This window comes from Rissa tridactyla, chromosome 2 (assembly GCF_028500815.1).
Source record: "Rissa tridactyla isolate bRisTri1 chromosome 2, bRisTri1.patW.cur.20221130, whole genome shotgun sequence".
Lineage (NCBI taxonomy): Eukaryota > Metazoa > Chordata > Aves > Charadriiformes > Laridae > Rissa > Rissa tridactyla.
This window is the reverse complement of record NC_071467.1, coordinates 20,724,410-20,751,165: the sequence shown is the minus strand read 5'-3', so window position 1 is coordinate 20,751,165 and position 26,756 is coordinate 20,724,410. Positions and strand designations below refer to the sequence as shown.

The window sequence follows — 26,756 nt, the reverse complement described above, 5'->3', positions numbered from 1 at the left end:
TTGCAAATACCTAACTTTTTCAGAGGAAATAATATGTCTTCTGTGTATGGAATTATTCATGCCATGACACCTATAATGAACCACATAATACAACTGGAAATTAAATTTGCTAAATAAGCTAAGAAAAGTAATCATCTAGTGCTTTTCGGTCATGTGAAAGAGAGAGTTCGGTGAACTATGTTATTACAAGATCTCATTCGTAGTTCTGTAACAATTTGCACCTCATTCACTCCTTTACGGTATTCGGTATATAGGCATTGTCATTATATTCCGTAACACAGAAGAAGAAAACCCCTGTTCCTACTTCAGAATAGTCACAGCTATTGTATAGTGGACTACAAATGAGCTTCATGTAGTTAGAGGTGGGAAATGATCAGCTGTGGATGGATAGTATACATAGGGATTTGTGTGGATTAAGTTAAATTTTATTATTCATAAACTCCACAAGTACATTTGCATCAAATTTCAATTAGTTGGAGAAAACGTTATATTTCATTTCTGCTTACATTTGGAGATAGTGCATGAACTGCCAGTGAGCTTTAGTCACTGATATAATATAGCAACGCTGGCCTGGTTCCAGAAAGACCTCTGGTTAATGGGCATCAGATCGGATCCCTGCACTTCCAGTATTTAGACTTCATGGAATATTATTGGACTGACAGTGTTCTTAAATAGAATAAAGTTATTTCAGACAGATATTTATATATACATGAAGATATTAAATGTTTTTTTCCATATTATACATTTTATACCATTGTTTAGTGAAAAAATATTAAATATATTTTCAAATCATGGAAAGTATGCATACCACAGATATCATTCTGTCTGTTAATAGGATTTTGCATGGATATTTCCTCTGAAGTAGACTTGCAAATTGAATTTCAAGCTTCCAAAGAAAAGTGAATTACTACGGGTTTAAATTTTTGCACCATGTCTATTTTTTGAGTTATTCTGTAGTTTTCATATTTGACAAGAAAAATACTGGGGTCTGTGCACAGACTGTGTCTCAGAGGATCGGTGTTTATTTTCTTGCTTTGCTACAGATTTCCTATGTGTCCTCCACTGTATTTTTTCTTCCCCATCTGAGAACGGTCCCTTTGAAGGTTTATTATGATACAAATAATGCAGAAGCAGCTAAGCTCAGAAAAACTTATTAGTCAGGCTAATTCCCTGTTTTACCTAAACTGCTAACACGGAAAGAAAATATGTTACTTACGGCAAATGCATCACTGAAAAGCCTAGGTAATAACAAAGAACCACATGGATATTTACAAATGAAGTTTTGTATGCTGAGGAAAGTGACAATGGCCTGTTAATGCCCTGCTGCTGAAACAGCAATAGTCTCTGGAATATATTTTTAAATTAAAGATGCACAAAACCAGCTGTCCCTATAAAAGACACACTCTCAAATAATGCTTCCTTTTACTTATTACAGCATTTTCATTGGTGCAATTTAAAAGACTGTACAAAAGTATTTTTTCTCTACTTTACAGAAAGAAAAGTGAGAAATTTTTGTAACAAATTCTAACATTAGTTCAACAATGGTTATTAAATAAATCAATAGCGTCCACCTTAAAAAAATCAAAGATTAACATTACATCAAGGCCTCTGGCTCCAGGCGACCTCCCTAGTTTGCCTAAGAAAACAGGGAGAAATAATACTATTGCTGAAACTAAATATACAAACTCTTAAACAAACAAGAGCTAAAAAATCCAATACTCTGGGGAGACATTATTGAAGCCTTTCAATACTTAAAGTGGGCTTATAAGAAAGATGGGGACAAATTAGTAGAGTCTGTTGCAAAAGGACAAGGGGTAATGGTATTAAACTAAAAGAGGGTAGATTTGGACTAGACAGAAGGATGAAATTTTTACAGTAAGGGTGGTGAAACACTGGAACAGGTTGCCCAGAGAGGTGGCAGACACCCCATCCCTGGAAACATTCAAAGTCAGGTTGGACGGGGCTCTGAGCAACCTGATCTAGTTGAACATGTCCCTGCTTATTACAGGCGGGGTGGACTAGATGACCTTTAAAGGTCCCTTCCAACCCAAACTGTTGTATGATTCTATTCTATGATTCTATGATTATTTTATGATTCTATGATACTACTCAGTGAAAAAAAACCTCTTTGCTAACAGGTCCCATAAAGTCTAAGAATTTGCATTCAACTAGTTTGCATTCAACAACCAATCTGGTTTCCCGAAGTAAAGCCTTGAGAGAAACAGTATTTTAGAGAGCTTGGAAACTGCGCGACCTAGATTTGTATGAATCACAGGACCACGTCAGTGAAGTGATTGGAATCATTTCAATGACACTGTCTCCTGTTTGCAACAAATTCCATCAACTTCTTGCTTTTGAGGACCCATACATCTGGTTCTTCTCTACATAACTGATATTCTCCTGTGAACTTGTCCCTTGCTTGTTCCACTAATAATGTGTCTATGCTCTCTTTCATTTTCTCATAAAATTTCCTAATCTCTTTGTCATGTTGGTTCCGATATAAGGACTGTTGTCCTTAATTTTAACTATCAAAGGTCAGCCATCACCTTAAGTACACAACTCATTCATAGAAGTTAGGATGCATTCTGTCCATCATCAGTTTTCACCTAGACCTACCTACAGCAATTCCAAAGTCTTCCTCACCTCAGCAGCACTGCCTCATCATTTAATCATATTCCTCCATGGATAGGACCAAAGGCAGTGAGTCATTGCAGCAATGGAAAGCTTTTGTAAATAAAAGCATGACTAAATACTGGAATATATTGTCGTAGGGAGGTGAGGGTGTATTCAAACTCTCTAAGGGTTCTGAAGTACAAATAGCTCAGCCAATTAAAAATTGCATTTCCCTAATTCTCCATCCCATGCATTCTTTGGAATTGCTCATCCTGTATCATGAGTCGCAAAAGCAGATGTGCGTGCAGGCTGAAATTACTGCTGTTCAAAATAGAGCATCAGTATCTCTGCTTTCTTTAACTAAGATGTGGGAGTATGAAGTGTGGTGCCTGCAGTCTCAACACATGGTTACTTTTCCTGTTTAATTCTGGATGGTCTGAGGATACAAGTCAGGGCAGCAGTGGTTTATATCTGTAAAGCTCCTAAGAACAACAAAACAATGTCAGCAGACTACCAAGAGTGAGCTAGGTAGCGTCTGCACAGTAAAAAAGGAGAGGCTATGTGTTTTCTGGGAGTCTCAACTTACGTTTTTATAATTCTATGAATAATTCCTTTGACTTCAATTAAGAAACACTGCACTAAGTGGGGCTTGCAAAACCTGACTCTTACTCTATGGAGATTTTACTTGCCACAGTGGAAGGCTTGCAAAGAGACTGGATGATATAGTTTTCATTATGTTTACAAACAGCCCTCTGAGTAATCATTTTGTGTAGATAAGAAACCTAAGGATGTTCTAAAGGAAATTAATCATTTAGGTACTCCCATGCTATTGAAGGTTTCAGATGTGGTGCAACACTGATTTTCCCACTTCAGTTATTATTTATCATTATATATTTACTGTTTCAGTATCCACCATCTCATCTCAACTTTCTTCTATGTAGTCATCATCTGGGATAAATAGATTTTATTCTGCATTCCCAGAAACCTTTTTGGAGCTGTCTCATTTTGAAAGAGAAACAAGTGTATTTTTAACCTACATGTGTTCAGCATTACTCTTTTTAATCGTAGATTCTTTACGCTAATAAAAAGTAGTAAAGAGAATACAAACAGCCCAGAGAAAAAACAGAACCCTTCTGAAATCACCAATTGGGAGTTATCCAGGCTGAATCGAACTTTGCATAATGTTGGGGCTGTATTTCGGAAAAACAGCATGAAAATGATTTCCCGTATTTTCCCAGATACATTTTGTCACTTCATGGTATTTGTTTTCTTTCTTTTTTTCTTTCCTTTTTTTTTTTTTTTTTAATAAATTTACTATATTCAAACGTGAGACCTGGAACCTTAATTTTTTTCATGTCTTCCAAACGTACAAGGTACTGCCATAGCATAAATGAAAGATGTTTTGCTTCTTGAGCTTTTCCTTTCATTCCAATACCCTTTCTCTATTTCAGATCTCCTTGATCTACTGCCCAGACCAGTTTGTCTGTTTACTGGTTTTTGTCTTTTTACTGGTTATTATTCTTAGTGAACTTGTATTGTTTGAAATTAATGTAGAGTACAGCCGGCCTGCAATTACTTATTTTTGCAGTATCGAAGAAGCAAAATTTAATGTGGCTCACTAGCAGAAAATCCTAACAGCTTCCAAAATAAGAGAGTATCTAGTTTGTCTGGCAAAATTATTTCAAATGAACAACAACTAAGGTTTTGAAAAGATATGCTGTTCTGTGTTTGAGGTATCGAGAGAAAACATGGCAAATGCACGACAACTGTGAAGGAAAGGCACTGCGAGCAGGAGGTTGGGAACTGTGGTTTTCAGCTTCAGAGGAATCATTTAAATTCTTAATGGCAGCTCCTCAGATAAAGAGAAAATAGCATTCTCTGAAGGGTGTCCAGCCCTTTATGACTTAATAATCAGGCTTTTATTTGGCCTGCCTTCTGGAGTTGCTTCTATCGCAGATAGTGGTGCTGGCAAGCAAAATGAAGAGGTTTTATGTCATATGCATTCTTGTAATAATTTGTAAAAGAGCCTAACAGAATTTCAGTTTGCAAAATGTCTGTTGGACATTTATCTGTCTTATCTAGGCACTAGTGCATTTGTCAAGGATGAAAAAAATTTAGATTTGCATGTGGCTTACAATTCATATCTCCATAACTGTCACTGTGTTACTTAGTTATTTTCTTTAAATATTCAGATATGTTTGAGTAAATTTTGAGGAATTAATCTGAAACTCAGAGGGCCAACAGAGATGGACAGAGCCTTTTTACCTCTTCATGTTTCGCTCTCTGTTTATTCCAGAATAATGTGAATGGAACTGGTTCCCTGTTCCCTAGAAAGAGGAACTTCAGTTGTACTGTAAGGAGGCCGCACAGACAGCATGAGGAGAGATAATTACTGGGAGGTGTCCCTGCCCATGGCAGGGGGGTTAGAACTAGGTAATCTTTAAGGTCCATTCCAACTCTAACCATTCTGCGATTCTATGGAGTAGGACAGGAACCAAAACTGCAGTCATTAGTCCCAAATCAAATTCCTTCTGTTTTTTTGTTGAAAAATGACTTGAACATGGATAGCAGAATTTATTCCTGTTACTCAACATCATACTTTTTGTGGCCTGTACACCCTTTCTGATTTAATTTCTACCTCTTTCTTTGAGGCAAAGTTTATTACACATGACAAAGAGTATATTAAAATTTGAATGAAGTTTAAGTCTTAGGCTAGGGACTGTTCTTTGGCCTTCAAAGTTAGTGGCACACTACTATTCATGTCTGTATGGCTAGACTTTTTTCTCCAACAAACTAACATGGACTGGCTCGCATTGGAATTGGAAAAAGTCCCTGCTACATTGGATCCCACAGCTGTGTTCAGGAGTTGCCTGGGGAAGTGCTACTTGTGTCGGGCTAAAACTGTGCCAGGAAAAGGGTAATCAACTAAAACCACATAGGACACTGTACATAATTTCTTAACCACGTGTCCTGGTCCTGGTTGGTAGTTAGCATCAGATATGTTAGTTTTACTCCAACATTCCATCACTGAGAAATCAGATTTCTGTTTTATTTTTACCCTCTTTATTCACTTTCAATGAAAATTAGTATCGTATTATTGTCCTTTCTCATATTTAACAAGCGAACAATGAACAATATTTATCACTCAGCAGAGTCAAAAGAATTTCAATAGATTCTTACCTGTAATTCTGCTTTTCATTTCCTATGTGAAATCTGTCATACTGTGAATATGCCCGGTTTCCTTCCCAGTCCATTAATTCAATTCTTAGAGAATATTGCCTCTGACTCGTTATTGCAAAGATAAATTCATTTCCCAGCCAGTGTTCACCTGATGGGCTACCAAAACCCTAGAAAAAAGTTGGCAAAATAACTAGATGTAATTACTGTAACTGGTAGAATCTTTATACAATAATAAAACCATCATTGTATTTTACCTATACATTTTAATTACTGGTCATAGCTTTCTGTGCTCCAGTTTGACTATCACTAAAATGAGTCCACTAACACATACCATGTAGGAAGTGCAGTTCAACTGATACTTGAAAGAGCAGTTGAGTTTATCAGTTGAAAATCACTTTCCAATTACAAGATATTAATAATATGATGCTGTCTTTGCGCATCCTTCAATGGGAATACTGGACATAGTCATATTCTACAATACATTTGATATGGTGTTAATCCTAGTTATCGCTAAGAAAATTAAGTCAAAACGGAATTCTGCTATGCTCTATAAAAGGTTAAAAAAGACTTTAAATTAGCCTAGATTATACAATGAATCCAAGTTAGCTGTGGATGATAGCTCATGTTTTAATCTCTAAAGAAGAACGGACCATTCCTTTGCTGTTGAGTGTCTGCCACAACTGAAGGAGGATGTTTTGAGTTTAAAATCCTCTTCTGTGTATAAGACCTGCTGGACGGGGTAATGTCTGTGAGTGATTTTCAGTTGTAACATTTATTTATTTCATTCTTGGCCCACTAAAAATCATATTGGCTAAGATTTTGGCTACTGCAAAGTTATTATTTTCTCGCCCTGCTGAGGTGAAATAAGATATCTATAAATGTTTTGATGCTTTGAAATCTTTAACTTAAAGAGTTAGGATTATTCCTATAGACTATCCAAAGCACAGGAGAGGGTAATGTAACTTTATTTTCTAAGAATTAAAAATAAACACCAGTAGAATATTTAAGATACCTAACTCTCCTCACATTTCATATATTCAGAGATCTTATTTCCAGTTAAGCAAACTATATAATTTTCAAACATGGAAAAACAATAATAAAAAGTATAACTAGTTTTCAAAATGTATTCCTACACCGATATTTTTGTGCATCTTCCAGGTTTTAAAGTAGTTTAAATTTTAGTGAATATTTTACTACATTAAATTTAAGGTTTTATTTAATGTAATTAATTTAATTTAATTTAATATAATATATATTAAAATGCTTTTCTTCATAAACTATTAGTTCATACCTGAGAACTCTTACCTCCATTTCTTTTCTCTTTAAACAATAAAAATTATTTTAAACTGTAATCTTTACTTGTGAAGAACTCTTTCAAAATGACTATACTTATTCATATTTCTTAAACTAGGAAAAATGGGAACTGGAAACCTCCTGATTTGCTTACAGTGATGTGCTGGGAGTGTTTTAGAAGACCGTTGTGAAAATTTCCTGATCAAATTAAATGAAAGATTGGATGATTTTCTTGCCTGTGATAAAAGTTTACCCTCTGTTACTAAGCTGTTACTGTCAGATATAGGAAAGAAATACACAATAACACAATTCTAGTTTTGGAATAGATTAGACTGTACCTAATCTCCAATATTTTCCTTTGACATTCATGATAGGAAGATACTTTCCCTCTGCACTGCCCATCATGGTATTTAACAAACAACGTTTACTCTCAGATCATGAATGTAAACCATGTGATGTGCCATTGGGTCAGTGTAATTTTCAAGATGAAGTTTGAACATTTTCAGAAAGCACATATTTTTTAAAGGGGGGTAAAATTAAGAGACTTCCTTGGGACTAGAAGTTAAGTAATGGGAAATGTGTCTGTGAGACACACTGGCAAGAAATTGATACAGCCCTCTCTCTCTTTTGTTCTTTATTGCATTGCCCTGGCTTCAGCTCTGGCTTCAGCCCAGACTAGTTGGGTCTATTGAGGATGTTGAAGGGAGTCTATTGAGTGAAGCTACAGCACAGCTAATACTTCACCCAGGCAATGCATGGGTATACCAGCTGCAAACTCCTAAAGAAACTTAATATTAAAAAAAAAAAAGCGACTTAAAATTTTATGACAGGACCAAAAAATATAAAATGGAGGAAATTTTTTGTTATTCCTACAGATTATAAAGCCTCTACTCAGGAGTCATTTTTGTTTAAACTAGCCTACCTAGACAGGTATTCGGTGCTCACTGATACTAGAGGCTGAGAAGACATGCCATGTTTGGCTACGCTGAGCTGAGTACACCGCTTTATGTTTTGAATAAGCATGTCTGCCTTTTGGCTGAAAGGCCATCAAATGATACCCATGGACAAAGTGTTTAGTCTGCAAGAATTGAAATTCAGTAGTCCATGGTGAGTCTCAGAGAAGACTCAAATTGAAATATGGGAGGATACTATTAGTTGGCTTTTCCTTTCCTGCACGTTATTTCATTATATCCTCTTTCTCAAGCAGTTGTTTTCCTATGTAAGTCCCTGTAAATACTGGTTGGAGTTAATACTGGTGGTATTTTGCTTTGACCACATCCGTCTTCCAGTGTCAGCTCCTGCTCCTCAAGCTCTCCCATGATGATGCTTCTGTATCTCTCACCTATTGCTTTGATTGCATTCGCATGCATATTTGGCTTCGTACAAACTTCCTAAAATACAAAAGTTTGTTGCTCACCTGCATAAACCCTCTCCACAGCTGACATACCCTTCTGTAGTTTTCTCTGTTTTCTATTTGTTCCTTTGATCCTTCCATCTCCTTGTGGTGTCTCTCTGCCCTATGACTGTCACACATGGTCTCTCCTGTGTTAGCAGCTTTGTCAGTGTCCTACCAGAGCAGTCAGTGGTTTGTCTCTGACATCCTCTTTCACCAGTGGTCATCGCCACTTGTCTCAGAGGAAGGGAAAATATGTGATGACTACCTAACAGGCAGATTGTCTCCCTAAAAACCAGAAGGCAGAAGTTGGAGCATAGGTGTTTATATATCAGTCAAAATACGTTTCTTTGCAGTCTACATGTTTTCTTATTCACAGAAGATATATTATTATTATTATTATCAGCTGTCTCCCTTTAAAAGAAGATTTTCAGAAAATCCTTTCTCCCTTTTTCCCAGTGTTGGCAAGCTGAGGGGACTCCCCTTTGAACTGTGGCTCTATTGAATTATATTTGTCTTATCTTATTTAGATTACAGACTATTCAGGATGTAATACATGTGGCTTTTGTAACATTATGTGTTCCCATATGTGTTCTATATAAACTCCAGACACCATATATAATTATTCTGAAATAATAATAAGTTTTCTTCTTCGCATTTACACTTTCTTCTCCCTTTTCACATGTGTTATTACACTAAGATGAAAATCTATCACTAAGTGGTTTGCTCTCCTGACCGGAGGAAATGAAGTTGCAGCAAAAGGGAACAGAAGGAATATAAAAAGGAATATAAAAAATTATGAGGAAAGCCACCACATTAGCTTCAAAAAAACGAATCCTATTATAAGGAGCTACAATACTGAAACTCAGATTAGAAATGCCTAGACTAAGAATGATTCTTTTTTTTTTCTTGTCAGGAGCAACTTCTTTTTAAACAAACTCTTTGCTTTTATGAAAAGAAAACCAAGGAAGTAAGTGGAATATAAACCAAAACTCTGAAGGAAGGAATGTTCCTAAGGAGAAGTAGTGTATTTTATTAAACACCTAATATGGCTGGAAAAAGAAATAAACAAACAAACAGGCACTCAGAGCTTTCACAGATCTAAAACAGAGAGGAGCATTACACTTCTGTTAAGCACAGAGTTGGGAACGATTTCTTCAAGTATAATTTTATTATGCCAAACTCAACTGTTTCCAACCTGTATTTAGTCTGCAGTTTACTGCCTCTATTTCAGACCTGAAGGAAGACTCGCACGCTTGCTGGTTTTTTCAGATACTTTGGCTGGCTTAATAACCACACAGCTTTCCTTGTTTATATCTTACTCAGACTGTCACTGCTACAAGAACACTACTACTTTGACAAGACATGTAACATTTTGTGTGCAGAAGAGAATGATATATTATTAGACAGCCTGTGCCAGGTTCTTTTGATTTGCCTTCAAGAACTTTAGTCTTCAAAGTACATTTCAGAAATTTATCTTCATTCAAATACTAATTTTTTTTTTTTTCTTCAGACAGGAAACTTCAGGAAGCAAGCTTGTGCAATGGTTATGCCCACCTGTCCTTTATTCTTCTGCAATACTTTTTGAACACTTTTGAGGTTGGGATAGAAATCACACAAACTTGAAGTAAAACAAGCTTTCAGGAGAACTGGTGCCTGGGATGAGTTGCCGCTGGGAGAAATATTGAAGCAGAAGCCCAGCAGTTGCCTATTCCAACTGCCTATCAGCAGGCGAAGACCAGCCAGCCAAGCTCAGACGCTGAGCATGTATTGCTTTGGAGGACCCTTAGACATCTGGCAGAGATTTGAGGGACATAAAAGGGGAACTCAAGTTATTGCCACAGAGAATCTTAGAAAATAATAGGGATTCAGGAGATTATTAGTCACGAGAAAGGGACTTCTATGCAGGATACAGGACAAAAATTCACAGAAATGCAGACCTCATTAATTTTGCAATTCAGTAATTGTTTAGTAATGAAAATTCAGTAATGACATCCAAGCATTTCAGTTAACAGAACATTTATGTGTATACTGCTGCTCAAATCTGTGGGGTCCCAAGTGACAAGATGCCTTTAACCTTGCCTTAGACTGTGCTTGTCATCTTCTATGAACAAGGAGTTTGGTTTTGAGAATAACTTAGTGCACAGTGTTAAATCTTAAAAGTTAACTCACTTACTCCAGACCGATAGAGGTCATTTGTTTGTTTCCCAGTACATATACAGCCTGTCAACATACTCATTGTTTTTTGCATTCATATTGCTATAGCAAATATTTCCAGAATTATTTGTGTTAAAGTTTTGTACTTAAACTCAATAAAGTACATGAGGTGATCCAAGTCATCTGCAGCTATCAATCTACTAGGAAAAGGAACATCTGTATTTCATGAATGTGTTTGTAGTTAACGACATTTTAAGTCCCTCTGAAACCCAATGGGTCATAAGCACTGTTCCAAAATTGCACTCTAAATGACTAAGAGAAACTATTTTGTCATTAGCTTTCTATAGTTTGTTCATTATATGTTTCCAAGTAGAGGGAGTAATTCTTTAAACTTTACTTTTTATTCCAAAAATACTCATTTTGCTTTTCCCTTGAAATTTGCATAACATTTTGGGATGACTGTCAAATCAGAGGCTTAAAGTTCCCAAAAGAGTACTTAATGTAATAGGCAAAGGTACGAAATTTCCAAAAGTTTTCAGAGTTCTCCTATACTTTCCTCATTAGTGCTTTATGGAAGTTGGGAGAATGTAGCATGGAAATACGCTTACATTATCATAATATGCTTTCTTAACTGTCCGCTACTAACCACAGAAAGCATACACACATCTTTGCACTGACCTAGCATAGATTTTTTTTTAATGTTTCATTTTTTTGTTCACAAATGGAAAACATTTATGTTTTTGCTGCTGAAAATTGCATTAAGATCGTATTTCAACAAAGTTTAATCTGAAATAATTAGTTGAAATACATAAAAATCACAACCGATTAGTAAAATAGGGTTTTTATCAAGGAATAATCAGGTGATGTTTTGTACTACATTTAGAATACATTGTTCTTGTATACATGATAACGCTTGTTTTCAGAGCAAAGAAATGGCACAATATAGAACCTTACTGACAATTTTAATCCCATTTATGTACTAGGATGAAGCAAAGGAGTTTTCTGGTTCTTTTTGCCTATAACTATGTAGTAAATTGTGTAAATTCTGACATAGTGCCCAACTGTTACGTAAAAAAATAAATAAATAGTAATTTGTTGTTCTTTTGTATGCATTGAAGTACTTAGAACCAGGAACCACAGACAAAAGTACATGATTTTATAATATTTACTCTAGATGACATCCAGGTTCTACATCACCTCATTTCCAATTGCATGGTGATTAACAGAGTCAAAACTACTAAAGCAGTCATGAGTACAAAGAAACGGAATTCAATACTGGTTTTAAAAATGACCTTAAGAATTTACAAAGTTGATACTTATTCAAAAATAATAAGTAGGGTGCAAAAGAGTTTTATTAGCTTTGGCAAAATCTGTGGGGGTATTCTGCTTGAATCATGTTACTCCAAGTGCATTAAACAATTATCTCTCTTACTTTATTTATTTTGTCTGATAATACTCATAGGAAGCTTTGACTTTTTATAGACAAAACAAAATTGAAACCAGACACAGCCGATATATACTATGGGTTCATCTGCTGTCAGACAATTCACTGAATAAAGCAGATAATAATTCAGTGTTTTACAGCAGCAGTGTCTTCCCAGAAGCCATAAAGAATATTCTGCTTCTTTTGCCTTAGCTGAGAACGTGGAATGGATTTTGTTTCAGAAGATAATTTCTAAAATGGTCAGTATACTTCTTCATTTCCATCACGTTGAATTATTCATTGCATTATTTGAAATAAAGATGTGGTCTATAGAAATGACTTCAATTTCCTCAGAGAACAAATGTGTTAAATAATGTTAACTTAAAAGAATATGGGACAATAATGCTAAACATTTGGAATTATTTCTATGAAATACTAAAAAATACTTGGTGGCAATTTCTAAAAATATGTTTAGATTGAAGACACAGGTACCTTCTCAAAAGGCTAAAACAAAAACTAGGTTATTGTCGGTTTAAAAAAAGAACTAAATGTCTGTATAATAATTCCAAGTTTGAAAAGTGTGTTTCAAAATCTTGTTCATATCCTGCTACAATTCAGGCTGTTGCCCTTCATTCTGGACCAAATATATTAGTAGAAATAGAGAAGTTAGGTTCTCTTTTTCCCTCTCAAACACACACAGCATCAGTAGTAGCAGTCTTCCTGATGAGGAAGAATGACAGTGATAGAACCCAGGTTTGAGGTGCAAACCTTACACAAATGTTACCTCTGGCTAGGCAATGGCCCCAAACAGCTCCGTTTCCTACAGTGACTCATATACAACAGCCAGTTGTATATCTTCCTCAGGCCTGGATTTCAATCTAACTTCCTTACTGTTTCACTAAAAACAGGAAAGTATTTCCTACTGAGAAAAATTATGTTGAGAGCCTCTCTCCCAAACCACCTTCTTCACTCTGAGACAAGTGGATCCTGGGAATATACAGACACTTAGTGTGGCTCCTAGAAAATGCAACCCAGGGATGTGGGTATGTTTTAAAGAAAAGAAACTCAATTTTTGTATTCTAAGAAAGATGAATTATTTCTCTAAAGAGAACCTTCTGGTTTTTTCTTTGCAAAGAAATAATTGTATGATTTAGGGCTAAAAACTCAAAATCTAAAAAAATTTTTAAAAAAAGTATTTGTTTCACTTCAGGCAAAAAGAAAGAACTTTTGGAGGTAGGACTTAATTCTCTCTTCTTTTCAAAAGACACAGATTCATCCCAAATAGCAAAGATGTACATGACTAGGAGCACAGATGCTACAGGAAGAACCAACAATCAAACCACCTGTATGTGAGTTCAAGCAGGACCTGAATCTCAGCCCCATAACCTATCTAAATACCCCAGGCATCAGACTTATGGGTTCCTCTCTTGCTTGGGCCCAGCTGCTACACTAAACAGTTGAACAAGAATAGAAGATGACTGACACCGAAGTCTAAAAGTTAGAGTGCTAATTTGACATGAGCCCCAAAGTGAAGGACTGCTCCAGTGAGTCCCAAATGGAACAGATCAGGCAAGAGATGCTCCTCCCTGAAGAGAAAGCTGTTCCATGATGACAGCACACAACTATCACTGGGGACCTGGGAGTCCTGGTAGACAGCAAGTTGACCATGAGGCAGCAATGTGCCCTTGTGGCCAAGAAGGCCAATGGCATCCTGGGGTGCATTACAAGAGTGTGGCCAGCAGGTCGAGGGAGGTCATCCTCCCCCTCTACTCTGGTGAGGCCACATCTGGGGTACTGTGTCCAGTTCTGGGCCCCCCAGTTCAAGAAGGACAGGCAACAGGCAACTACTGGAGAGAGTCCAGGGCTACAAAGATGATCAAGGGAATGAAGCACCTCTCTTATGAGGAAAGGCTGAGAGACCTGGGTCTGCTTAGCCTGGAGAAGAGAAGACTGTGAGGGGATCTCATCAATGCTTATAAATATCTAAAGGGTGGGTGTCAAGATGATGGGGTCAAACTCTTCTCAGTGGTGCCCAGTAACAGGACAAGGGGCAATGGACACAAGCTAGAACAGAGGAAATTCCATCTCAACATGAGGAAAATCTTCTTTACTGTGAGGGAGACAGAGCACTGGAACAGGCTGCCCAGAGAGGTGGTGGAGTCTCCATCTCTGGAGACATTCAAAGCCCGCCTGGACGCGTTCCTGTCCAGCCTGCTCTGGGTGACCCTGCTCTGGCAGGGGGGTTGGACAAGATGATCTCTGAAGGTCCCTTCCAACCCTACAATTTTGTGAATCTGTGACTCTGTGATTTGGGAGGACCTCTGCTACAATTCTACTGAATGTTCAAATCATTAATTTAAAAAATCTCTCTCTCAAAATCTCACCTGGCTCTTGTACAATATCGTGTCCATTTTTTGGTTAGAAAGTTTCATTGATAACATTAATCTTTCTCATGGTGCTCTGCCACAGGCTGTTAGTATAATTAATCTGAATAGTGACTTCAGTACATAAAATTTATTAATTTTTACATGTAAGAATACCTTATATGATTACATTAACAGCCTTTGGAAGACCACAAGAGTTTTGTCAGTGTACATTAATGGTGTTAAATTGAAGCGCTGGTGGCAGAGTAGGCACAAGTATATATAGCCATATGTCAACACAACAGTTGAAACTGATGTTATCCAGTAACATTTGCATATGGAAGACTGTGCTGACTATAACACATTTAAAACACAACTGCACTCCAACACAAAATTATATATATAATTTTACATCCATATATCCATCCATCCATTATCCATCCATTATATAATAAATATAATTTTACATCCAAAAATATTCCCCAAAATAAAGAAGATGCTTCCTTGATACATCCTCTCTGGTGCCCAATCTAGAGATCCAAAGCCCTCTCAAACAAATATAGTTTCATTCTTGCTCCCTTAGATCATACTGTTGAAATGCACACTGTAGATTAAGCCTTGGTCAGGGCCAGAATAGTTTCATGAGCATGTTTTTATAAAACTGAATATGGTATCTCACCACTGTGATACCATGTCTATCTCCACTGGACATGCTGGATTTAGACCTCAGGAGAAGCAGAGAACATGTTGGCTCCTTTTATAACACTGATGAAAGTGACAATTATCTGAGTAACAGTTGCAGTCAGAAATGAGTTTTTATTAAACTAGCATGACATGTCATTCTTTATCACAGAAGACTGGGTCTCCATGAAAGGCGTTACTCACACAATATCTTAATACACATTCCAGTCACCAAAAATCATTTCCTTATATCCAAATTACTTGGTAAATGTTTGAAAGAAACAAATTATTTCCATGTCATCTATCCCAGTCCCTTAAAGTAAATTATTTTTTTCAGATGTAAGCAACTTATAACACATGACTTTGAAGTGTACTGACATAAGAAATGTGTTTGTGACTATATGTTACAAAATTATTCATGGCTGAAGTGTGCCTTGTTTTATCCCGTTTTAGTCATAACTCACCCTCATAAACTTACTCATGCAACATAATAATTCAACACCACCACCACTCCCAACCTGTCTTGTTTCCAAGGACGTGCATTCCCTAGTTCTTGACTCTCACACAGGTCCATCCTGTCCTCAAATACTTCATTTTTGCAGGAAGGAAATGCTGATATTGCAAGGCACTTCATAAAATTCTTCACACTACTGGCAGAGAAAGAGCGTGAAGCTGTTTCTGCAGAAGGAATTATGGGATATATCTCCAGGTAGTTGGCTAGCTGTTGTACAGATGGATGTTGTACAGACAGTGTTATGAAGGCTCTTCTCCTTCCACAAAACTTTCTCTATTCGTTTCCTATTCCCAGGTTATCTTCAAAATGCCTCCCCGTGTTCTTTGAACCAACAATTCTTTCCCTCAGAACAGCTTCTCTAAGCCACAGGGGGAAGGAGAAGCTGTGAAGAGTGCTCTGAACAGCCCCTACTGCTCGGCTAAGCAGAGAAAAGCAAACCAGAATAACCCATGTGCTAACAGTAAAACCTTCTCAGCTCTGAAAAACCAGGCAGCCCTGTGCAAACTGACATTTGAGAATGGCCTATTACCCCTAAATGCTTGGGCATCGTTTGTGGAACATTATTTGAGTCAGACCAAAACTCTACTAAAATCTAGTGATGAGGACCTTGTGTCACAAGGCTGTGTCCACACCAAGCCATGGTCCTGTTCAATGTGCTAGAACAGGTATGGCCTAAGAGTTGAGAAAAAAGGAATTGAGTTAAGTAGGAGTAGGATGATTCCCATCCACTGGATCCTTTCTGTGCAAAACAGGGAAACACAGAAACTCTCATTGGAAGGAAGACATAGGTTCTTATTATAAAATCCAATTACCTAATTATCAGGAGCAGCTGTATGTCTTTGCCCTTAGGAGGGATCCTTCATTGCCAAAAAAATTTGTGGGTAATAACAGTGAAGATGAAAATTTATGTCCATATGAAATCAATCAACAATCATACTTTAAGGCTTACATATCTGACCATATGGACATTAAGTGTAATAATTTTTTTGCTTTGCTTATAGTTCTTTGAGTTACTCTTTGTGACCAAAAAATAGATGACTTAAATGACACCAAGTCGAGTGGTGTGGTCAACAGGCTGGAGGGATGGGATGTCATCCAGAGGGACCTGGACAAGCTAGAGAGGTGGGCCTGAGCAAACCTTATGAAGTTCAATAAGGCCAAGTGCAAGGTCCTACACTTGGGCTGAGACAATCCTCGTTATCAATACAGGCTGGGGGATGATGTGATAGAGAGCAGCCCTGCGGAAAAGAACTTGGGGGTACTGGTGGATGAAAAGCTGGACATGAGCCAACAATGTGTGCTTGCACAAGGTCAATCACATCCTGGGCTGCATCGAAAGAACCGTGGCCAGCAGATCCAGAGAGGTGATTCTCCCCCTCTACTCTGCTCTCGTGAGACCCCACCTGGAGCACTGTGTCCAGCTCTGGAGCCCTCAGCACAAGAAGAACATGGACCTGTTGGATTGGGTCCAGAGGAGGGCCACGAAGATGGTCAGTGGGCTAGAGCACCTCTCCTGTGAGGACAGGATGAGAGTTGGGGTTGTTCAGCCTGGAGAAGAGGAGGCTCCGGGGAGACCTTGTAGAGGCCTTCCAGTACCTGAAGGGGGCCTACAAGAAAGCTGGGGTGGGGCTGTTTGCAAGGGCATGTAGCGATAGGACAAAGGGCAATGGTTTTAAACTAGAGCAGGGTAGGTTTAGATGAGACATTAGGAAGAAATTCCTTACAATGAAAGTGATGAGACACTGGAACAGGTTGCCCAGAGAGGTGGTGGAGGCCCCAGTCCCTGGAGACATTCAAGGTCAGGCTTGATGAGGCTCTGAGAAACCTGATCTAGTTGAAGATGTCCCTGCTTACTGCAGGGGAGTTGGACTAGATGACCTTTAAAGGTCCCTTCCAATCCAACACATTCTATGATTCTATGAAATGTAGCTCATGCCAAAATCAGTGGAGGAAACCTCTTACTGTCATAAAACCACAGGCCTGTTGGTAGCTAGGAATCTCTGGCTAGTAGATGTATGTACATTTTCCACATGATGATAAAGGTTTTCTTACTTTAAATTCCTGTCAAAATTACAAATGGTTATCTGAAAAGCTGATGAGTGTTTTAATTCCTGTGAACAACAGCAGCGTCCTTCTAAATCTCCCTAACAGAAGTGAAGTGAAGTTAGTTTCAACAGTCATTTCAGTACTTGACATCCTGTGAACTCAGAGAGCTGCATCATATGCTTATAGTGGAATATACTTTTCAGCTCCCAACAATCTCTTTTCTTTAGTCCAAAGGGAAAAATTTAGCATGAATGAAGATCCAAAAAATGAGATTTTGAAAAACTCGTTTGATGTGGAATAGTCACAGAAAGAACAGTTACCATCTTCAGAGCTGTTTGATAGTATTTGAATTTTCTTTTAAAGAACACAGGAATACAGCAAATGTATCAGTAATGTCAGACTACTGCAAATGCAAGAAGTGTGAAGACTTTGTGCCATATCAATGTATAGCATAGCTTAAATACTTATAAACCTGAAAAGGATTTAAAAATAATTCAGGACACCTCGCTTTAACAAAACCAAGAATTATGAAAGATACTGTTTCTACAATATGAGCATTCAATTGTGAGCAAATTTATTTTTTCTATCAAGAACATTCTCCTCAGCCAAGCCATATGGCTTATGTAATTTTTGTTTAAAAAAAACCCACATCTGAAGTTGTTTTCAACTAAAATAGTGGAACAAGAATCATGAAGCTTACACAAACAATTTAAAAATCTGCCTTGTGCATTGCTTTTTATGCAGTCAGCCTCTCACTTGAAAAAAAAAGTGATAAACATAATAATCTAATGTGACTGGAAGGGGTTGGAGCTCTGTCTGTAGTTGCTTGATTCTTCAAGTATACGGGGAGAAAAAAGAATCTCTACAATCTTTATAAATGGACAAAATTGCACCAGGGAAATATCCATCATCAATTAATGTTCCAAAAGGGAACAGTACAACAGCTTGAGTTTTTGCCGCTTTGCTCAGGTCAAACACAATGTTAATTGTGGTGAGGACCTATTTTGAAAAAGAAAAAAAGTGCAAGTTAGTATTGCTACTGACGCAATATGGAACAAAAAAAAAGTCAGTTCTTAGAGACAGGAAAGGTGGGCAGAAAGAATGATAACAAAACTGAAAACTGGAACTGAAACTTTCACGAGAGAAATTAAAGTAAGACTAAAACCAGATGGAGACCATAAAAGGAATTAGGAGACCACATTCTAAAACAGGAGCTGAACACTTTGCAAATAAAAGTCAAATGTACGTTACATCTGGAAGTTTTCAGAATTAACTGAAAGATGGTACTAAGAAATAAAATCTTCATAGCTTTGTAGCTCTTTTTATGAATAATTCAGGTAGATCTAGACACTCAAATACACAATTTACAGTCTGTAGGACTTGCAAGGACTGGTGAGGTGAAAACAGGAGGTGACCAGCAACCTGACTGTCACAAACTAGAAGGTCTTCCAGGAAATGGGTGGGACCTATGTCCAAACTAGAGTTTACTCACAGGGGTGAACTGTAGACAGTATATAAAAAAGGGTAAAAAACATCATGCTTAGAAGGAAATCAGAGACTTAAAGTCTGAAGAGGTGTTCAGCTGTCTTTAAGTAAGCAGAAGACATAGATCACCAGACTTGTATACTTGTTATAATTAACTGAGGCTCAGAGGAAAGTCAGATTATTCCAGATAATGTAATGTAAATGCCCACTAGAACTGCATCCAGAAATACTTCCTGAGAAAGTTCTAGTAACCATCTCTGGTCTGGCTCTCAGTGTGCTGCAGAATTTAAGCCATGGAAGAGCATAAATTGTGCTGCTTTGGCATCGCATCATATTGGCACTGTGGAGCTGCCTGTCAATTTGACCCAACAGCTTTAAGGAGAGAAGAAAAAGAAGAAACCCCAACAGAAATGGAAGTGGTTTTGTAGATGTGCTTTTCAGGCACACACAAATGCTAGTGATGACTTCTGAGATAAGCTGGCAGCAAACTTGTTTTAAGGACTGAACTGGTGTTGGACTCTTAGATGTTAATCAGGAACATGAGATTAAGGGCGTGTGGAATTTAGCGCTGACCTCCATTCTTGCCTCAAAGAACCAAAAGAAAAGCCAGCTGCTGGTCAGGAAGATAGGAGGTGGTTGCCATAAACTTTAGAAATTCAGCTGTGAGTCTTATATGTACAAGTGATCCTAATCTAGCTCATGCCATTATGAATGATTAAAAAAGCGATAGCTTTCTTTCATCAGAGAAAGGAAAATAACTATACTGTAGCAATAAAGGCATGTAGTACAATTAAATACTGACATGCAGGAAAAAAAATGGCTAGGAAAAGGATTGCTGTGTGCTGGCCAAGGCATGTAATTTTAAATACCTATTGATAGTCCTTCTCCAATGACTGAAAGCAAGAAAATAATTTTAAAGGTCTGAGGAAGACCCCAATAGACTTGAGCCCCAAGAAGTCCCCCTAGGAAATTGATAGTGAATGTTGGGCTATTGAATGTGAAATAACTTCTGTGAAATTCACAGGAATTATTAAACTAGACATGCTAAAAGGCTAGAGAATAGGGAATCCAATACTCCATCACCTAATTTGGCAAAAATGGAGACAGTGACTGGGAAAGGTGCATTCATCCAAAAACTGAAAAGCTGGAATTTGAGCAAGAAATATTGATAGCCAAGTTAGCACATGAGCTAATCATTTACTTGGATTTCATTATTGCTAATGACTGCCTAATAAATGCCAGAAAATGTGTCTTAGAAAGTAAGCTTGTGGAAACCCCCCTTCTAAAAGCAGCTCAGGTTTGCAGATCGTAAGCAATAGTTTTTTTTAAATTATATTCTCCTTCTACAGGTCAAAAATCTAACAGTGTTTTATGTTCCCTCCTCAAGCAAGGAAATGTGTAAAATAGTTGAAACCTGCTTCAGGGTGATCTTAGCTGCTGTTGTTAAGGAAACTATTTGTTGTTTCACTTCACATTTTTCTGATAAGCAACAAATATTATGATGAAAAATCTACTGCAAAACGTGGAAGAACAGATGTAGTAGATACTGATAAGAAAAGGATGGGAGAATGGACTCACAGGATTTCCTCTGAATTTTTTCCAATTAGCATTGAATGTACAAAACTGAAATGGCCCAAGAGATTTCATAGTCAGAAATGAGTTCTTAGAAGTAAATGCACAGATTACGCTGCACTGCATAAGACTGATAACAAAACTAAACGATACTGGTAAGCACATATGCCATAAAGGAAGAAGAGGGCATAACCAATCTTGCATAACAATAAATCTGTGTAAAAGGTTTTGTATTCATTACATGTTGTTTTAGATACCAAGAAAAGTGTAATGTTATTTTTCAGAGTGGAGATTGAACGGTAATGGGAATGGAGCCAAAAGAACAACAAGAAAGTTAGGACCGCTATTACTGTAGTATCACTGACTTGGTGGCAATTTATGTATGGATGGAGCTGTATATTTCCTTCTTTCAAAAGATTTATATCTACTTTATCTCTCTCTCAACCTGCTTTCTGTGTTGGTGTCTGGAAAATATATAGAACAGGAATTTAATTACTTCCATGTAAGCTGAAGACATCAACATGAAACTGGATCAAAGACAATGATTGCCTTGAATTTTTTCTGCAGAATGAGTTGGTGCTGGGAGACTCCTGTAACCCAGCAGCACTGTCACACACTTTTGCAGGGAGTACTCCATGTACACCCTTTCCAAGCTACCTACTGCAAGGATCTCACCTTAGAGACAGAGAAAATCTGCAATGGCCTCATAAAACTGGAACAGCCAATTACTTGTGAGGGCACTGGCCGTACCGCAGGCTGGTGGCCTGAGTCCCTATCCAGCTCAGAAGCTGGCAGTCAGTACTTGCTTGTAACTGAATAACTTCAACAGTTTTCCAGATTCTTTTCCAATAAAACTAAATGCACTGAAAATAAAAGAAGCCCCAGAGACTTATTATTACTGTTATTATATTATTATGATATTGCTTGTTTCTGTTAGATTTGGGGCCTTGGAGATACAAGCACAACAAGAATGTCTTTGCAAATCTGGAAAGCTGTATCTGAATTATGGGCTGGGAGAACACATATTAAGTTCAACCACTCCAAGCATAACCAAGTACCATTGTGTCCTCCACCACGCTACCTGGTTTCCATCGGAAGAAACAGCAACTAGGTGTATCAGGAAGGAGAGGGGATATGATCCAATAGACACCCTGCACCCACACTGAACAATGAGGGAATTAAGCTAGTGGTGTCCTTGCCTTGAAGCTCAGACACTGTCACGTATTCTAGTAATCCACAAAGCATCCATCAGCCTCTATCATACAACATTTGGTGGTACGATAATCACAGAAGGAAGCTTAAACTAGTTACTTTGGTGAAATGGTTCACAGAAGCAGAGACAAGCCTAAATCCCATTTTTTCTCATGACTTCTAGGACAGCAACCAGTAAAAGTCCAAAACTTTTTATTTGGCAGAAGTAAATTATCATAGAAGACTATTCCTAAAGAGCATCAAAATTAATTCAGAGTGCTTGAACTAGACAAAATCAACATAATCTAATCCTTAACAAGCTCACATCATTGTTAAGGAAAATTTGAGGAATTTGACTAAAGTGAAGGGATATATATGAAAAAAAGGCCACATGGGAAAACTTTAAGAAGAAGAGCTATTTTTATTAAATGGTCTAAGAAAAAGCACAGGAGAGAAAAACTGAGTAAATCTCAGTAATTCATATGGTATGTATAAATTAAAACAGCCCATATGTAGAGAACAAGTTAGGTTGTATACACAAATTGTAATTTCCTTATAAGTAGAACTGGTAGAATCTTCAATTTTTGGTTTCCTCAAAAAAATTGATGTTTTATATTTTATTTTATATATTTTATACATATGAACCAAAATAGAGCAAAAGACTCTTCATGTTTCCTGCTAAATAAAAAAAATAATGAATTCTAAAAAAAAAAATCCAATTTTGAAAATCCATTTGAAAATATCTATTTGTCATTTTAATATTATATCTACTTCACATGTATTATGAAACAGACTACATCCTCTGGTTACCCATAGTAGCAGAGGTCTAACCCAAATGGTTAGTTTTTACCCCTATAATATATATTTTCAAGTAATATAAAATATTGAAAAGAAAGCATCCATAAAATCCAAAATGACATTTTGGTTCAATAATCTGATACTACATTTATTTCTGAAATGTTAAGTTCCATAACAGAACTTTTTCCCAAATAAATTTTTACTGGACTGAACTTGCTTTTATTTTTAAACTTTTTAAATGCTCTCTTCATTTAGTGCTTTTTGAAAACTGTTGGAAAAAAATTTTTCCCTCTTCCAGGGTGATAACACAGTTCTAAAAACTTCACTGGGAATGTCACTGAAATCCAAGTCAGTCCTGAGGGACTCAGAGAAAGAAGCTCCATCAGAAAGTTTGATCAGGCAGTGAATGAAAAAACTCAGAAGTTATTTAGATTGGAGTAAAATTTTTTTTGAGTCGGCAAAGGGAAAATAGCCTGCTGAAGTCATGTCATCTGTAATTTGGTAAGCTATTTATTTTATTTTAGTCCTATTTGAAGTATCACCATTTCCAGTACATTGGATTGATTGGCAAAGGTGTTGTATGGCTTGGTATAAACCCCAGTAAAACTTTTCATTCCTATCTGAGGTGCTCCAAGTTCTGAAGGAGTTCCCCTCAGATGAAAACATCCATGTATTAGGAACACCATCACATGCCTATTACCCCTTAATGTCACAGCAAGCCAAAACTTCAGAGGGACAGACATCAACATTCTTTAGTGCATGTGCCTGGTCCTTACCTCATTTTAATCGCAGTAACTGATCTGAAAGAAACCTAAGTGATAGGAAATAATATTCAACTAATTCAGTAAAAAGAATATTATGATTTTTGGAAGTAACAGGCATGACAAAAGGTAGCTCATAAAAGACTGCAGATGACACCACATCACTATAGGCAGAACTATCTGCTTAAGATAACAGGAAATACTATTTGAAATCTAACACTTCTATGAACTGTACAGCTATTCCACACTATTCACCTTACCATTTTGTATTCTTTCCAGCTTTTTTGAAAATCCAAACTCCCATCTTCCCGATGTTGTATAACTGTCCATCCTCCTCCAGCAATTTCCATATTGCAAAAGACCTATGCAGTAATAAAAAAAACCAAAAAAACCCAATAAAACAAACTTGCATTGGAATCCTGTCATTTTAGGGGGGAAAAATGTTTGTGAATAAAGAAACTAAGAAAGCCTGTTTTCCTATGGATTCATGCCCTATGCCCTCAGTGGTATCCTCAATCGCTTGATTACAACAGAGCTCTCCTTATGTTCAGTGTAATTCTCCCAATAATGTCTCCTGTTCTTTCAGCACATTACCCAAGAGCATCTGCCCATCAACCCCCTCTGCATCCTCAGCTTTAATCTTCACATTAACTCCATGCTCCTTTTCTATTTTCTCTGCAGTGCCTCTAAATTCCCTCCCTTCCTCTTAACAAATGAGTACTTTTTTCAGTGACAATAATGTTTTCTATACCTTCTAGCAGAGTGTAATTCTGTCTAAGAAAGAATCTTCAGGAATTCTTACAGAAAATACCCATTGAAGTAGTCCAAAATGTATCACAGATGAGATTATTCTGTTTTGCTTTGTGTTGTAATGTCACCCACAGCATGCCAGGCAGTGTCCCAAAACAGAAACAGTTGATGTCAGTCTAAGCTGCCTTACGGCTGACAGAGGACATAGACAGGAACAGGCTCAAGAACAGAGGTCTGTGGGACACGCTCAGAAGTTAAGAGCAATACTGAACGTGTAAGGTCATGTCCTGCCATCATTACACTAATAAAATTCTAACCTAGATGCTGAGATTCTGTATATTAAGGATAATTTAACAGTTTGACAATTTTGCTGAAGCTTGATAGAATATTGTGACAACTGAAATCTCTTAAAATCTTAAATAATCCATATAATAATCAAAACGGATATTTAATTGCCATTCGTTTTTCACTCTTCTTACATTACTCTTTCAAAAATACAGAAGATAATTTATGAAAAAATGGAAATACTGCTTATCCATTCACTTTTCTTGGTATGTGGCAAGGGATAGCATTCATTCTTGTTCCCGTTTTTGTATGACATTTGATTTTAAGATCTGACTAATTTTTTCAGTGCTACTCACTCAAGCAAATTTTCCTGATTTTCATTCCTGTGTACTCATCCGTGCCATATTGGCACTACAACTATGCTGAATTTCATTTGTCTGTGCTCTTGCATAGCTATATCCCTCTTTTTAAGTAAGATGTTAATGTGTAAGAGGGTTGAAGAGGTGTCACCCATCGGCTTAGCTTTTGGCATTCACAGCAACGAGTCAATCCATTCAGCACCAGTTGGTAATTTAAAGCTTTAAGTTGCTTTGCCAAATTGAAGGTTACTATCCAATTCAGTTAAATAAAAATTCACTCCTCAGTTGAATAGAGAACCATATTCCACCCTCAGGCAGATTCCAAATATTTCCTGCTCATAAGCATTGTCGTAAGTAATCCTGTGCAAGTGCTTTTGTTTTAATTTGCTCCAGGAATGCTGAGTGAAGTCCCTGTGTAGGTACAGGAAGGAAACAGAGTACCGAACAGTGCAAACATGTGAATTTGATTTAGGGTAACCACAAGAAAACCCACAATTTGCTAGACAAACATTTTGGCCCTATTCCTCCTTCAGGGAAGACACTGTGAGTCAAAACATTTATCTACAGGATTTAATTTCTTTAGTCTGATTTACAGTGAGAATTTCTCAATGATGGATTTACTCTCCTTATAAGTCATTTCATGCTCCTATGAATCCACTGCCAATTTTTAAAGCATTAAATCCTCAACTGTATTAACTACTCATTTTAAAGACACGCACAAACAAACAATGGGGTTTTCATACTAAAATATAATAAAATACCTGTAAAAAACTTTGATGTTTTCTGAATAATATAGTAAATTAAAAGAGAAAACTGCACAGTCAAAGAAAGATTTACAGCAGCGCATTAGTCACTAGCCATCATTGTGTGGTCTGGCAGTTTCCACGGTGGTAGACACAAACACCTGCCATATTAACAGCAGTGCCAAGCTGATTATAGATGTTCATTGTGCATAGCTCTAGCCAACAAATGTCCTGGACTGGCTTCTGTCCCAGACAAGGTCAAGGCACTCAGCCATTAAACACCTTTAAACATGTTCTGATATTTAACCCTCTACCAGAAAAGAAATGGATGAAGAAAAGTGACTTTGAATTTGTATGAATCTTTAGATTCTGAGTTTTTTTTGTCAATAAACATGAACTGGCAATGCGCACTTGCAGCCCAAAAGGCCAACCATATCCCGGGCTGCATCAAAAGAAGTGTGGTCAGCAGGTCGAGGGAGGTCATTCTGCCCCTCTGCTCCACTCTTATGAGAGCCCACCTGGAGTACTGCATCCAGCTCTGGAATCCTCAGCACAAGAAGGACGTGGACCTGCTGGAGTGATTCCAGAGTAGGGCCACGAGGATGATCAGAGGGCTGGAGCAGCTCCCCTACGTAGACAGGTTGAGAGAGCTGGAAAAGAGAAAGCTCCGGGAAGACCTTATAGCAGCCTTCCAGTACCTGAAGGGGGCCTACAAGAAAGCTGGACTGGGACTTTTTACAAGGACATGTAGTGATAGAGCAGGAGGTAATGGCTTCAAACTGCAAAAGGGTAGATTTAGATTAGGTATCAGGAAGAAATTTTTCACTATGAGGGTGGTGAGGCACTGGAACAGGTTGTCCAGCGAAGTTGTGGATGCCCCATCTCTGGAAGTGTTCAAGACCAGGCTGGATGGGGCTTTGAGCAACCAGATCTAGTGGGAGGTGTCTGTGCCCTTGTCAGGGGTGTGGGAACTAGATGATCTTTAAGGTTCCTCCCAACCTAAACCATTCTATGTATCTATGAAAATAAACTGATTTAGACTAAAAGAGCATCCAAAGCATTGCACTATTGCCCTTCCTTACATACATGGGTAAAAATACTCAAGCTACTAAGAGGCATATATGAGATTATTTATAAATATTTTAGCTT

General features: G+C 37.4%; 1 protein-coding gene across 1 annotated transcript in view; it reads right to left on the bottom strand.

Annotated features, from left to right (window-relative positions):
* Nucleotides 1-26,756, bottom strand: part of ANGPT1 (angiopoietin 1) — a 169,703-nt gene that overhangs the window by 31,299 nt on the left and 111,648 nt on the right. The window contains exons 6-7 of the mRNA XM_054192562.1: nucleotides 23,731-23,832; nucleotides 5,794-5,960 (exon numbers count right to left, since the gene is read on the bottom strand). Of these exons, the coding sequence (XP_054048537.1) occupies nucleotides 5,794-5,960; nucleotides 23,731-23,832 (269 nt within the window). The remainder of the gene's footprint in view (nucleotides 1-5,793; nucleotides 5,961-23,730; nucleotides 23,833-26,756) is intronic.